The sequence below is a fragment of the Hyperolius riggenbachi genome, chromosome 1 (genome assembly GCF_040937935.1).
Source record: "Hyperolius riggenbachi isolate aHypRig1 chromosome 1, aHypRig1.pri, whole genome shotgun sequence".
Lineage (NCBI taxonomy): Eukaryota > Metazoa > Chordata > Amphibia > Anura > Hyperoliidae > Hyperolius > Hyperolius riggenbachi.
In genome coordinates, this window is record NC_090646.1 from 271873272 (window position 1) to 271889148 (window position 15877).

Below are 15877 nucleotides of genomic sequence, written 5' to 3' on the forward strand. Positions count from 1 at the left end.
GAGTTGATGCAGATATTTAATATCATGCTGTATCCAGAAGCGAGGGTCAGGCACTTCAAGCAACTCCGAGAGGTTCCGGTTGAACTATAATGGTGAGCTGAAGGAAATGGGTCTCAGGGGCTCATTCAAAAGCCTTCAGGTGGTTTTGTATATTTTAATTGTATTCTGGATAAGTGTAGTACCCCTACCCTCACTTGGAATTGAGTACCTGTATATGGCTCCACACAATGCCTCATAGGAGGTGGCTACATCAGATTCAAGGGCTAACGAGGAGTCCTGTCTGTAATCACTGACCCAATAGCTAATAGGTATGAGCTGTGTTGCTAAGTAGTATAAGAAAAAATTTGGTACCGCTAGTCCTCCCTGAGAGGTTGGCAGTTGTAAAGTGGACAGGGCGATTCTGGGGACAGAGTTCGACCAAATAAAGGAGACCACCAGAGAGAGTCAATGTGTTTAAAAACTGATCGTGGAATCAGGTCTGGAGCCATCTGTAAAAGATATAGTTGGGGGGTGCATCTCTTCAGCAGGGGCCACAATCATTTTGATTATACAGACTCTGCCATACAGGTTAAGTGGCAGGGATATCCATTTTTTAAGTCGGGCTTCGATAGAGTCCAGGGCTGGCTGAAAGTTAGACTCAAAAAAATCACCCGGGGGGCGCTGGAAACAAAAACTCCAAGGTATTTAAATGTATCTGTAATCTGTAGGTTAGAACGAGGGGTAATTATATGGTGGTCGAAAATGTCTAGGGGGAAAAGGACTGACTTGGACCAGTTTATTGTTAAGCCGGATATGGAGCCAAATTTATCATAAATATCTAGCACAGCCTCTAAGGATGATCCGGGGTCAGCAAGGTACACCAGCATGTTATCCGCATATAAGGATATGCGTTCTTCTATCTGGTTGACCCGTAGACCCCGAATCATTTGTGATAGTCGGATAGCCTGAGCTAGGGGCTCTACAGCAATGGCAAACAGCAGGGGTGAAAGTGGGCAGCCCTGCCGTGTGCCACGCTTAATATTAAAATCATGGGATATTGTGGAATTGACTCTTATTTTAGCCTTGGGTGAGCTATAAAGAATGCGGAACCACTTCCTGAAGCCAGGACCGAACCCAAACCTCTCCAATACAGCTGCAAGATATGACCATTCAATTGAATCAAAGGCTTTATTAGCGTCGAGTGATAAGATCACTCGAGTCCCTGCGTTAGTATGGGGATATCGGATGTTTGTTAAAAGTCTTCTAATATTTAATCTGGTGCATCTTCCGGGCATAAACCCAGTCTGATCAGGATGAATAATAGTGTCAATGTATCCAATAAGCCTATTTGCTAGGATTTTCGTCAGAATCTTAATATCTGTGTTCATTAAGGAGATCGGGCGATATGCATCGCAAGAGGTTGGGTCCTTACCAGGCTTTAAAATGAGAGTTATCAGAGCCTCACTTATGGACTCCGGAAGTGATCCGGTCTCAAACGCATATTGAAACAGTTTAGCAAGGTGCGGGACAATTAAGGTTTTATTCTTCATGTACCATTCGGCTGGAATGCCATTCGGCCCTGGTGCCTTATTAGTTTTAAAGGATGAGATAGCTAAAGTTATTTCATCAGGGGATATAGGGGAGTCTAATTCTAAACTAGCTTCCATTGATATGGATGGAAGGTCCAATTCCTCCAGGAATTCTCCAATCCCGGGGTCTGTTTTCCAGCATAATCTTAGTGAATTGAAGCCAATGTCCTTCTGGAAGGTGAACCTCCGCCCCAGTCTCAAGTCTTTTGCAGTCTCCAAGAGGTTTTCTTCCAAGTTTGCCCTGTATTTGGCTCCATCCATCTTCCCATCAACTCTGACCAGCTTCCCTGTCCCTGCTGAAGAGATGCACCCCCCAAGCATGATGCTGCCACCACCATATTTGACAGTGGGGATGGTGTGTTCAGAGTGATGTGCAGTGTTAGTTTTCCGCCACACATAGGCCTCAATTCACTAAGATCATGCTGGAGATAATAAGGCAAGAGAAAACTTACCTCCACACAGTAAGAGAGTTATCTTATCTCTTCATTCCTTACGTTACCTCCTCTGTAGTTAATTTACCTCCTCTGTAGTTATTTTCACACGCAGTTAATGAACAGCCTGTCTTTAACTCTGGAGTTATTTTAAGGATTAAAGAGTTAACTTAAAGACAGAAGAGTTAACTTTAGGTTTGCCTGAGGTAAAATGTTTCCTGAATACTACATGCCTTATCACCGTGGTGACCACTCTAGAAGAGTTATTAAAGACAGGAGATAAGCTTAGTGAATTGAGGCCATAGTGTGTTGCATTTTGGCCAAAAAGTTCCATTTTGGTCTCATCTGACCAGAGCACCTTCTTCCACATGGTTGCTGTGTCCCCCACATGGCTTGTGCAAACTGCAAACGGGACTTCTTATGCTTTCTGTTAACAATGCCTTTCTTCTTGCCACTCTTCCATAAAGGCCAACTTTGTACAGTGCATGACTAATAGTTGTCCCATGGACAGAGTCTCCCACCTGAGCTGTAGCTCTCTGCAGCTCGTCCAGAGCCACCATGGGCCTCTTGACTGCATTTCTGATCAGCGCTCTCCTTGTTCAGCCTGTGAGTTTAGGTGGATGGCCTTGTCTTGGTAGGTTTACAGTTGTGCCATACTCCTTCCATTTCTGAATGATCGCTTGAACAGTGCTCCGTGGGATGTTCATGGCTTTGGAAATCTTTTTGTAGCCTAAGCCTGCTTTAAATTTCTTAATAACTTGATCCCTGACCTGTCTGGTGTGTTCTTTGGACTTCACGGTGTTGTTGCTCCCAATATTCTCTTAGACAACCTCTGAGGCCCTCACAGAGCAGCTGTATTTGTACTGACATTAGATTATACACAGGTGCACTCTATTTAGTCATTAGCACTCATCAGGCAATGTCTATAGGCAACTGACTGCACTCAGATCAAAGGAGTCCCAATAATTATGCATACACCACTTTGCCATTATTTATTTGTAAAACATGTTTGGAATCATGTATGATTTTTGATTCATGTTTGTGGCAGTAATATGACAAAATGTGGAAAACTTCAAGGGGGGGCGAATACTTTTGCAACCCACTGTATACTGGGCACTATACTAGCCATACTGGGCACTATACTAGCCATACTGGGCCCTATACTAGCTATACTGGGCACTATACTACCCATACTGGGCACTATACTAGCCATACTGGGCACTATGGGCACTATACTAGCCATACTGGGCACTATACTAGCCATACTGGGCAGTATACTAGCTACACTGGGCACTATACTAGCTACACTGGGCACTATACTAGCCATACTGGGCACTATACTAGCTATACCGTTATACTGGGCACTATACTAGCTATACTGGGCACTATACTAGCTATACTGTGGCACTATACTACCCACACTCGGTCACTATACTAGCTATACTGGGCACTATACTAGCTATACTGAGGTACTATACTACCCATACTGGGGCACTATACTAGCTATACTGGGGTAACTACACTAGCCATACTGGGGATACTAAACCCCCTATACTGGGGCAACTTTGCTAGCTATGCCGCAGCACCCCAGCCTCCACCCCTCCCCCCCCGGTCACCCGCCGCGCTAGACACTGTCCATTATAACCCTCCTCCCCGCGGGCCCCGGAGAAAAATTTGGTCAGAAAGCAGTCCCCAGGCTGTTAAAGGTTGGGGACCCCTGATTTACTGCATTCTACTATATGACGTTACAGTCCTGATAGCTTGGTCCCCTCCGAGGTGGCTGCAAGATGACTTCATAAGCAGTCAGGCCTGTGGATTCAGCTACCTGGTCTTAAAGAGGAACTCCAGTGAAAAGAATGTAATAAAAAAAAGTGCTTCATTTTTACAAATGATTTAGTCAGTGTTTGCCCATTGTAAAATCTTTTAAATCCCTGATTCACATTCTGACATTTATTACATGGTGACATTTTTAATGTTGGCAGGTGATGTAGCTGCTGCATGTTTTTTGGCAGTTGGAAACAGCTGTAAACAGCTATTTACCACAATGCAGCAAGGTTCACAGACAGGAAACTGCCAGGAGTACGTACTCAAGAGTTTCTTGTGGGAGGGGTTTCACCACAATATCAGTCATACAGCGCTTCCTGATGGTCTGTTTGTGAAAAGGAATAGATTTCTCATGTAAAAGGGGGTATCAGCTACTGATTGGGATAAAGTTCAATTCTTGGTCGGAGTTTCTCTTTAAGAGCTATCAAGTCCCTCATTAATTCTTTCACCTTTTTTTCTTCCCACTCTGTCTATTTCTCCCTAAGGATCTTATTGACTTATCTTCTTGGCCATAACATTTTTCAGTGTTTGCTCATGTCCTATAAAGAGTTCTCACATTTTAATTTTTCACCTTTATTACCATTTGACCTTTTCCTTATTAGTCCTTTCTTATTGCCTTCCTTAATCCCGGAGAAGTTAGTCTCCTTTCTCCTTACTCTTTTTTTATTTGGTTACCACCCTCTAGCTAGCTGGTGACAAGGGTTTTCCCCCTTTAGGTAAGCTTCTTCATTAGTTGTTTATTTCAGGCTATGGGTATTCCATCAGATCAGTCAACCTCTATATTTTAGCTTTACAGTTCCTTGGAAGAATGGTTAGAATATCTTAAAAATTTGATGGAGAGATTTAACAAGTGAAGTTGATACAAAAAGGCCAGCATGTCATTCATATTGGCAGTAGGCATGAATATCTTAACAGTGAGACATAACCTAATGATGTGACAGTATGCCTTTCTTTATCTAACAAGGCCCCCATGGTCCAGCTACCTGGTGCTGCTGTAGAAGACGAGTTGGTGCCAATGTTCCTCACAGAGATAGTGCTGGATATCCAATCACTATGGTTTGATCCGTCTATGGATGAGTTTCAGGTTTGTCCATATGTTTTTAATTTGTAATGACAATGTAATGAATGCATCACATTATATTCCAAATGTATTTTTCCATTATCTTTGATTGTAATCAACTCAAAAATAACCATCCCTCTTTGATCCCTCTTCCCCGTAGATATTTCTCAAGGAAAAATTACATATGAGAGCTTTACTATCAGAATATACAGTATATAAGACAAAACAACTCATATAACATTTGTATCACACTTTTCTCCTGAGCCAGGAGTTATTTATTGTAATTGTTCTAACTCATACATTGTCTTTTTGCTCTGTAATTTTTTTACATTTTTTTATTACATCTTGTTTTGTATAACATCTTGTTTATGTTTTTATTGTCTTTAGGATAGCCTGGCAGATGTTGTTAACCGGTTTCAAGAAACTGTGTTGTCTTTGGCTAACCTTGTTCCAGACGCTTACTTTGATGCCTTTACTCAGCCCATTATTAATAACAAATTGGAGGAGAAAACTTGTGGTGAAGGCCCTAGTCTAAGTACAATGTTTGAAGATGACAAGCATCTCCAGGGATTAATTTATCAAATAAAGGTAGGTTCAGGCTCAACATATGACAAAAGAAGTGTGCATGAAGTGCATGCTAACTGTTCCCAAATGCAATCTTCAGTAAAAAGTTACACTTACATTTTTTTCCATTTACGAACTAAACAGAGATCCTCAGTAATTTATAGACCTCAACTGATTGACCTCAAGCCTAGACTTGTTTGTAATCTAAGACCTGGTTCACATTATACCAGAAATCAACAACAACAACAAATAACATTTGTAAAGCGCTTTTCTCCCATGGGACTCAAAGCGCATAAGCATGGCTCCGACCATCGTGGTACCGAGGAAGAATTTTATAAGTCTGGAAATGCCAGGCTAAACAGGTGGCTTTTCAGTCTGGATTTGAATAGCTCCAGGGATGGTGCTGTCTTTACTGGGTGTGGCAGGGAGTTTCAAAGAGTAGGGGCAGCATGACAGAAGGCTCTATCTCCAGATTTTTTGAGGTGCACTCTGGGAGTGACCAAGTTTATAGAACTTGCTGATCTGAGGTTGTGAGAGGTGTGGTGCAGCTTCAGCAGGTCCTTCATGTATCCAGGGCCCAGATTGTGCAGGGATTTGAATGTCAGCAGTCCAATCTTGAAGAGTATTCTCCATTTTACTGGTAGCCAGTGCAGTGAGCGAAGGATCGGTGTAATGTGACAGTGGCGAGGCTGGTTTGTTAGCAATCTGGCAGCAGCATTCTGCGCTAATTGCAGGCGACACAGGTCCTTTTTGGGGAGGCCAGCATAAAGGGCATTGCAGTAGTCCAGCCGTGATGAAGGCGTGGACTAGGGTTGGAAGATCCTCTGGGGGAATCAGATGTTTAATCTTTGCAATGTTCTTCAGATGAAAGTAGGAAGATTTAACTACAGATGAAATTTGGTTTCTGAAACTCAATTCCCCATCGATTAGTACGCCAAGGCTGCACACAAGGTTGGAGCTGTTTATGTCTGAATTCATAATCCTGATTGGTGTTGCTTTAGGATAGAGCTGTTTTGATGGCGAGTGCTGGCTTTGGATAAACAGGACCTCAGTTTTGTCAGCATTCAGTTTCAACCAGTTATCATTCATCCATGCCTGTAGCTCAGCTAAGCAAGAGTTTATTTTTGGGGTAGGGTCTGTTCCACCAGGTTTGAAGGACAGGTATAGCTGTGTGTCATTGGCGTAGCAGTGGTATGTCAGGCCATGATGTAGGATAAGTGTACCGAGTGGCAACATGTAGATGGCAAACAGCAGAGGGGATAGGATTGATCCTTGTGGCACTCTGAATTGTAGAGGTGCAGGTTTGGACATTATAGGACCTAGGGATACTCTCTATGTTCTGTCAGACAGGAATGATCTGAACCACTGGAGGACTGATCCACTGATGCCACAGTACTCCTGCAGTCTGTTAAGCAGGATTTTGTGGTCAACTGTATCAAAAGCCGCTGAGAGATCCAACAGGATTAGGATGGAGCATTCCCCTCTGTCCCTTGCCATGAGCAGGTCGTTGCAGACTTGGATGAGGGCTGTTTCACAGCTGTGTTGTTTCTTAAAGCCAGATTGTAGAGGGTCCAGAATGTTGTTTACTGACAGCCTGGTTTCAAGTTGCAGATAGACAGCCTTTTCGATAACTTTACCTAAGAAGGGGAGGTTGGAGACAGGTCTGTAGCTGCTCATAGCATCTGGATCCATGGAAGGTTTTTTAAGAAGGGGCTTGATGATTCCTTCTTTTAGAGAGGTAGGAAACCTCCCTGCTTGCAGAGAGCAATTTACTATTTTGTGAAATGCTGGACCAAGCAGGTCAGGACATTTCAGCATATGTTTAGTTGGTCCAGGGTCCAGGTCGCAGGTTGTCTGGCGGAGGCGACGGAGGATGTCTGAGATCTCTTCCTCACTATTACTTTTGAAGTCAGTCCAGGGTGTTAGGTTGTTTTTGCAACTATTTCCAGGAGTTGAATAAGTCTTAGGTGCTGTGGACTGAATGAGAGACCGAATAGAGGATACTTTGCCAGCAAAGTAGCAAGCAAATTTCTCACATAGCTCCTTTGAGGGAGTTATAGTAGGTTTTAGACAGGATGGGTTACATAGTCTATCAACTGTGCAAAATAGTTGGGCTGGCCTGTTGGCGGCCTTTGCGATCTCCTGTGATAGGTAGGAGGATTTGATCTGATCTGATCTGATTCAGGGAACAAACATGTTACAGATCTTATTTTAAATGTATGATCACTTCAGATATGTTCAAATATGTCAGTTCCCTTTGGTGCCCACTCCAATCGCTGTAGTGCCCCATAAACAACTTTTTCCACACAAGGCATACGCTGTGGAAGCCTATGGAAATATGGGAACAGACAATGGGCCTGATCCAATTCAGTTTTTTCCTAGGTGATAATTTTCAGCTTCTAACTTTTCAACATTTTGTAGCTGAAAAAGTACCAAAAAGTACTGTCAAAATTATTCTGAGTATTTCCTTGCTTGCTGGTAGCTTAAAGGGCATTTATTAATAAGATGTGAAATATCACCTAGGAGAATAGTGAATTGGATCACGCCCAGTATCTCACTAGGCTGTTTGCTGTATACTTTCATTCACTTTCTTTAGTTCGTCTGTCACCTTCACATTCTGTCCTCTGTCACATTCTGCCTTCGTCTGTCACCGTTACTTTCTGCCTTCTTCTGTCACCTTCTGCCTTCTTCTGTCAACTTCACCTTCTGCCTTCTTCTGTCACCTTCTGCCTTCTTCTGTCACCTTCACCTTCTGCCTTCTTCTGTCACCTTCTGCTTTCTTCTGTCACCTTCACCTTCTGCCTTCTTCTGTCAACTTCACTTTCTGCCTTCTTCTGTCACCTTCACCTTCTGCCTTCTTCTGTCACCTTCACCTTCTGCCTTCTTCTGTCAACTTCATCTTCTGCCTTCTTCTGTCACCTTCTGCCTTCTTCTGTCACCTTCACCTTCTGCCTTCTTCTGTCACCTTCACCTTCTGCCTTCTTCTGTCAACTTCATCTTCTGCCTTCTTCTGTCACCTTCTGCCTTCTTCTGTCACCTTCTGCCTTCTTCTGTCAACTTCACCTTCATTCCGATGAGAGTGCCAACAAAAGCTTACTGTTGGAGCTCCTTATTGGATTAGAATGAAAATTGGTCTACCACTCAGTGGACCAGTAAAAATCCTTCCTGGAATATACATTTTACTACTGGTATATGGCAGTAAAAGCCTTTTAGTGACAATAGCAGTCATCTTTACCAGTGAATTTCCAAGACCACCTTTTGGTCAATTGAACAAGGGCTAAAGTATAGTTAGGTGGGCAGGTGAAGGGCATGCCTGAGAACCTGGCTATCATATACAGTATCTTTCATGGAGATTAGCTGACAAGAGGAAGGACCTGTCATAGCTCTCTGTAGCATTGTTTGTCAAAGCATGTGCAGTAGGAAATAAGAAAAGCTGCTTATAATAGGCTGCATACCTTTAGTAGACACTGTAGATTTTAACAGAGGTCCTGCATTAGTTATCCTAGCAACACTAATGAGCTATAATTGTTGAACAGCTCTTTATAAGTACATGGAATATATTAGGGTTACCATGTCTGTGTGTGTCACAATCTCACTTGCAGCTTCCTCTGTTACAGCAGAGCTACAGCCAGACAGTGCTGACTTCCCTGCACGACTCCTGCTGCAGAGTGTTGCATGCATTTGCAATGATTGGCCTATCCATTTACAATCAGCCTGCAGCCTTAAATCACAGTAGCACAGGATTGATCAATTACCATTCAGCTCTCTTCTGTCTGCTCTTATTGCTGGATGTCTATGTAAAACCCTTAACCTGCTTGATCACTTTGCCTGTGATAGTGTGTAGCTTCCACTATAGCTGCATTGCTGGGTCTTGTGTGATAACTGTTTGTTACCTTGGTTTGTTCCTTTGCAATTGCTGCAATCATGACTTACATCACTGCGATTGTGATTAGTAGAAACTCCCTCTGTCATGCTGTGTGGACATTACCAAAGTTGTGGTTGCTATTGGTGATGCTCCTTCCCATCGTGCTTACTGGTCGTGCCTTCACTGCGCTGGTGATTGGCAGATGCTCCAGTCCGGCTGTGTAGATGTTATTAAAGCAGCGGTTGCTATTGGTAGCGTGCCTTACAGTTCTGTCTAGTCTTTCTTGTACCTGTTTTGATGTTTAGGAATGCTACGGTAGTGACTGTCAGGTTAGTCTGGTCAATGACTATAGGTCAGGCTGTGTGCCCATATGACTGACCTTTAGCCCAGCCCGTAACACCTGCACAAACTCCTACCTAACACAGAACTACAGTAACCCTGCAGGTAGATGTAGCATACAGACTGACAGATAGTATTCACCAAACAAAACAGTAGTTATACTAGGCACAGTATTTACAAGTAGTACAGTCACCTGAGGCCTGAACGCTGAGACAGTCCAGATGATAGCTAGGTAAATGCAGGCTGGTGACGATTGGTTTAGGTAGTTCAAACACTTTACATGTTGTGTGGTCAGTTCAAGCCAATGTCAGTCCAGGCAGAGTTCAAGGGAGTCCTTAATTCAAGCAGAGGTCAATCCAGGCGGCAATCAGGCAAGTCCAGGTACAAAGCAGAGTCGGCAACAGATAATCTAATCGAAGGCGAAGTCAGGAACAAGCAGTGGTCGGCAACGGAAATCAATCTAGAGTAAAGCTTGGTCAGGATACAAGGCAAAGTCGGCAGCAGAGATCAATCAGAGTGCGAGCGCAGACCTAGCAACAAGCCATAGCTAATGCTATCACGGCGATGTCTGAGGGCGCTCACCTTAGCTATATACAAGGACTTACCAATCTGAAAGCAAAGGAATCCAAATTAACCATTAACATAGCTGCGTGTCAGCAGATCAGCTGACACGCAATGTACCCACGTGGCTACTGTTTACAGCAGCGGAGCGCGTACTGAGAACGCGTCAGCCGCTTATCCAATGGGAGCTGAGCGCCATGCGCTCCAGTGACGTCAGCAGCCCGCTGAGAACCACAGGCTTGCGCCTCAGTGTGGGCCTCGGCAATCCACCGCCATAAGTGCCGTAAGGACCTTACAGTGACTGGATTAGTAAATGTTTCTTCCTGTCTGTCTTACTGTTTCTTGTCTATCTACTCCCGCTGTTATCTGAGTTTGCTCCTCCACAGTGCATCCTGCACTACTTCCTGATATTACCCAGTACTGCCCATTGTCTTTGCCTAGTGGGTTCTGGTAGTATCTCTGTCTTCCTTCCATCAGTCTCTATACCTTGCACACTTAAAGGCCTGGGTGTAACCGAGTGCTGGGACAATGCACTTGTCATCCCTTGGCTGAACAAGGGCGCACCACACAGGGTGGAGACTGCATAGGTCCGAGGAGATTGGGGCATAGAGAAAGAACCGAAGGCAGGGAATTTGCCAGGCCTTACAGTGTCTTTAACCTGTTGCCGACCGCTCCACACCGATTAGCGTGAACGCGGCGGCAGCCCCAGGACCACTCCACGCCGATTGGCGTGAATGGCTTCCTATGGGGATTGCAGGAGATGCTCCGCTTGAATGACGGAGCTTCGCTCTGCCTTCAGTCTCCTTGGAGACTGTTAGATGGCGAAACCGCCATCTAATAACTATGTACAGTGCTGCGATCTAAGGCAGCACTGTACTGGCGACAGCCATGTGACACGGCTGTCCCCTGGGGGGGACAGGAGTGACCCGCTGTGATAGGCTGAAGCTTATCACAGCCGGTCGCTGTGATAGGCTGACTGGGGGAGGGAGAGAACATTTTAAAAAAAATACGTAAATTTATTTTTAAAAAAAGGATAAAAGTATTTACAAAAAAAAATAAACACTGGGGGAGCGATCAGACCCCACCAACAGAAAGCTCTGTTGGTGGGGAGAAAAGGAAGGGGGTGAATCACTTCTGTGCTGAGTTGTGCGGCCCTGCAGTGAGGCCTTAAAGCTGCAGTGGCCCATTTAGCAAAAAACAGCCTGGTCACTAGGGGGGGTTTTACACTGCGGTCCTCAAGTGGTAAAAGGACACCCGAGGTAAAAATAAACCAATGAAAAAAAACAATTGTATCTATCCTCCTTCTCCTAAAAATGACTTTTTAAGATATTCCTCAGTTTTATTTTAGATTTAAATCTACTTTTTAAGTTTTTATTGTTTTTGCTCAATGGCACATTTATTGACGTACGCCAGAGATAAAATCTATGAACTATTGACCCTTTTTATCTTTCCTGCTCTCAAAAGCCATTTTCTGCTCGGAAACTGTTTTATAGTTGTAATTTCTTATCATTGAGGGTCACACTGTAGTTTGACCCAGTCCTGAGTGACTCAGACAGGAACTGCCACTTACATACCTGATGTTTAACTCTGTCAGACAGAGAAAGAAAAAAAGGAACACAGCCTAGTTATTTGTGTGCTAGGCACTGTACATACCCATGTCTATCTCATCGTGTATCCTTTAAGTTAATAAAGCTAATAAAGGGTGGAACTGTTTTAATTCATACTATTTTACAATTGTTCTGCAAAGTAATTTGTGCTTTGAGCACAATTTGCAATTTAATTTATTTTACTGGGAAAAATAAATATTTCATAAATGAAATGTGCTGACAGCACAGCTAGAATATTTTAAGAATGAATACATCCTAAACATTGTGTATTTGAGAGAAATATTAGGGCATGGCTGTAGCATGTGAACATAACCTCTTGCTGTGTTTATGTTTCCAGATTTTATATCCCGGCGTTTGTCTGAGATGGTGACTAAAATAAGCATCAGTATTCTCTGCTCATGTAATTATATTTAACTTTGTATCCTAGGAAACCTTACAGTCTTCTTTTGATACAGCCAATGTATATGCCAACACATTTGAAAGGTTTCATTTGTTCTTCAGAGAAAATGAAAGCTTGGATTTAGATGCATTAAAAGAGGAAGACCACGGTATGTTCCAGAGTTACTATTTGGATATCATCTTTAGTGCTTCTTTATTGGCACTCTGTGACTTAATCATTTATAACCCCTTTCTTGACTTAAAGGGAACCAGAGATGAACGTTTCACACAAAATAAACATATCAGTCGATAGCTTGTAAAGAATAAAAAATTTTGCCGCTCTGGTGTGCCTTTTTTAGTGTTTTTTATCCAATATTGCTCCAGGAAACATCAAATATGGCCGCCGGCTCATATCCCTTCTCCTTCCGGGTTATGAGTTGTTCTGGATGTGCTGTCTAGGCTATATGAGACTATGCTGCTGTCTAGGCTATATGAGAAAGGCTGCTGCAGCCTTTCATCTCTGTGCTTTCATTTTGGTATGATGTACAGCTGCCTGTAGGAAGTCTCTCTCATAGGAATGAAACTGCAGTCATCATAAGTATCTATGCTGAGAGCACACAGGGCACACAGATCATATTACAGGCTTGCAGCCACACTTGTCTGTTTCAGAGATTCTCTCTCAGCAGGAGCAGCCCCTCCCATGTCATCACAGCTCTCAGTATGCAAAGCAGGAAATTTGAGCCAGGAGGTGGCAGGCTCGGGCTTGAAAAGACTCCACAGAAGAGTGACTCAGCTATAATGATTCCAGGTCAAACCTAGACTGAGCCAGTCGGGGATTCTTATCACAGCTGCTAATAGACTAATTAAGAAAATAAGATTGAAACTAAAAGCAGGGTAGGTGTTTACTGTCATGTTGGGCAGCACGGTGGCGTAGTGGTTAGCTCTCTCACCTTGCAGCGCTGGGTCCCTGGTTCGAATCCCAGCCAAGGCACTATCTGCAAAGAGTTTGTATGTTCTCTCCGTGTCTGCGTGGGTTTCCTCCGGGCACTCCGGTTTCCTCCCACATTCCAAAAACATACGGATAAGTTAATTGGCTCCCCCTAAATTGGCCCTAGACTATAGTACTTACACTACATAATCTAGACATATGGCAATGGTAGGGATTAGATTGTGAGCTCCTTTGAGGGACAGTTAGTGACAAGATAAATATATATATACACTGTACAGCGCTGCGTAATATGTCAGTGCTATATAAATACTAAATAATAATAATAATGTTCCCACTGATAAATGTAACAAAATACATGAGGGTGCTTCATCTCTGGTTCTCTTTAAGGTGCTCATAAACAGTGCAAATTTTTGTAATTTTGATTAAGGGGACCCTGAGCAGACGCTGTGGTTAAGCATTTAAGCATACCCCCGAATCCTTAGTAATACACTCTCGCTTATCACGCGTGTTGTAAAGCTATACAGTAGAATGCAGTAGAAGAACCGCACACCTGAACGTATGGATGCTGGTGCTGGATTCCAATGCTGCTCAATGTACAAATTCAAAGGAGGGTCCCCTTTGTCAAGGCATAGAGCAGAAAGACATATATGTCTTTCTGCTCTATGACTTGACAAAGGGGACCTTGAGTCGCCCCGAAACAATCGTCAGTCTTGCAGGTCTGACATAATTGCATGTGTATATGATGGGACAATACATTCTTGCACATTGTTCCTGCAAGTCTGTGTGCGGACTCCTTTGAATTTCCGTGTTGTAAAGCTTTCAGTCTTCCCCCCTCCTCGGTCTTGCTGGCGTAAGTTGCATTGGGGCCGATGGCTCTCAGTAGAGTCGTGCTGTGACCCTCCTCTCATGCACTGAGCACAATGACATGCTGCTCGTACACAGATAGGCTGAGAGGAGGATGACAGAAGCCAGAGCATGTGCTTACTGCATGATCCGCTTCCGGGGTCACAGCACAACTTTGCTCAGAGTCGCCGGCCTCAATGCAATTTACACTGGCCAGACCGGGGGACGAAAGCTTTACAACACGGGGCGGTAAGTGAGGGGGTATTACCAAGTATTCGTGGATATGCTTAAATGCATACCCCGTCTGCTCAGGGTCCCTTTAAAGAAGGAAACCTGTGATCATGTCTAAACCAGTTATGAACATTTCTATGAAAATAACTGGTCATATCAACCATTTCTTTAAGTAACATATCGATAATATGATCATTCATTGAGCTCAACAAATTCTGCATTTTATAGAATATGATCTGAAAATTCTGAACAAAATTGCACTGCTCTATTGCAGACAAAGGATTCATTTTTGTAGCACGTTTTAAAAATGTTAATGCAGTTTCCATTAAACTATTGATTTTTCGTCACTCAGAAGCAGGAAGCACCCATATGCTTAGTAAGGGTGTATGCAGTAAACTGCACTAAGCATAATTATGTGCACAAAGTCTTACTGCACGATGAGTAGGACAGGAAGCAATACATTGCATGCAATGTGTTACGCTCTACTCATTGTGCGACAGAATTATGCTTAACACAGTTTATTGCATACACGCCTTAAAGAGAACCCGAGGTGTGTTTAAAGAATGTTATCTGCATACAGAGGCTGGATCTGCCTATACAGCCCAGCCTCTGTTGCTATCCCAAACCCCACCAAGGTCCCCCTGCACTCTGCAATCCCTCATAAATCACAGCCCTGCTGTGAGGCTGTGTTTACATCTGTAGTGTCAGTCTCAGCTGCTCCCCCTCCTCCTGCATAGCTCCGGTCCCTGCCCCCGTCCCTTCCCTCCAATCAGCAGGGAGGGAAGGGATGCAGGCGGGGACTGGAGTTCTGCAGGAGGTGGGGAGAGCAGCAGACTGACACTATAGAGATAAACACAGCCAGCTCTGACAAGCTGTTTGTCAGTAGCGTGGCTGTGATTTATGAGGGATTGCAGAGTGCAGGGGGACCTTAGGGGGGTTTGGGATAGCAACAGAGGCTGGGCTGTACAGGCAGATCCAGCCTCTGTATGCAGATAATATTCTTCAAACCCACCTCTGGTTCTCTTTAAAGGGACTCAGAGCAGTGCAGAAACTATGAAAAGATGGATATCATTTTAAAGCTCTCTTTCTCCTCTTTCCAATGATATATAAACTGCCGCCCTGCGCCTTTTAGCTTTCAATATTTTCGTGATTGAAATTGCCGCGGCCGCAATTTCGATCGCGTAAATAGAGAAAACTAAAAGGCGTAGGGTGACGATTTAGGAGTCGTCAGAAAGAGGAGAAAGAGAGCTTTAAAATGATATCCATCTTTCCATAGTTACATTGTATTACACAGGGCGACTTTTTCTCAAAGTCAGCAGCTCCATTCAGCAGAAAAAGTCGCCCTGTGTAATACAATGTAACTATGGAAAGATGGATATCATTTTAAAGCTCTCTTTCTCCTCTTTCTGACAACCCCTAAATCGTCACCCTACGCCTTTTAGTTTTCTCTATTTTCGCGATCAAAATCGCGGCCGCGGCAATTTCAATCGCGAAAATAGTGAAAACTAAAAGGCGTAGGGTGGCGGTTTATATATCATTGGAAAGAGGAGAAAGAGAGCTTTAAAATGATATGCATCTTTCCATAGTTTCTGCACTGCTCGGAGTCCCTTTAAAGTGTATCTGAGACCGTAAACAAAAAAAAATGATACATATCTGG

The 15877-nt window shown here is 43.6% G+C and overlaps 1 protein-coding gene across 1 annotated transcript in view; it reads left to right on the forward strand.

Moving 5' to 3' along the window:
- The window catches only part of DNAH6 (dynein axonemal heavy chain 6), a 443662-nt gene that overhangs the window by 67547 nt on the left and 360238 nt on the right, over positions 1–15877 (forward strand). Inside the window, exons 11-13 of the mRNA XM_068233571.1 lie at positions 4788–4907; positions 5271–5471; positions 12247–12367. Of these exons, the coding sequence (XP_068089672.1) occupies positions 4788–4907; positions 5271–5471; positions 12247–12367 (442 nt within the window). The remainder of the gene's footprint in view (positions 1–4787; positions 4908–5270; positions 5472–12246; positions 12368–15877) is intronic.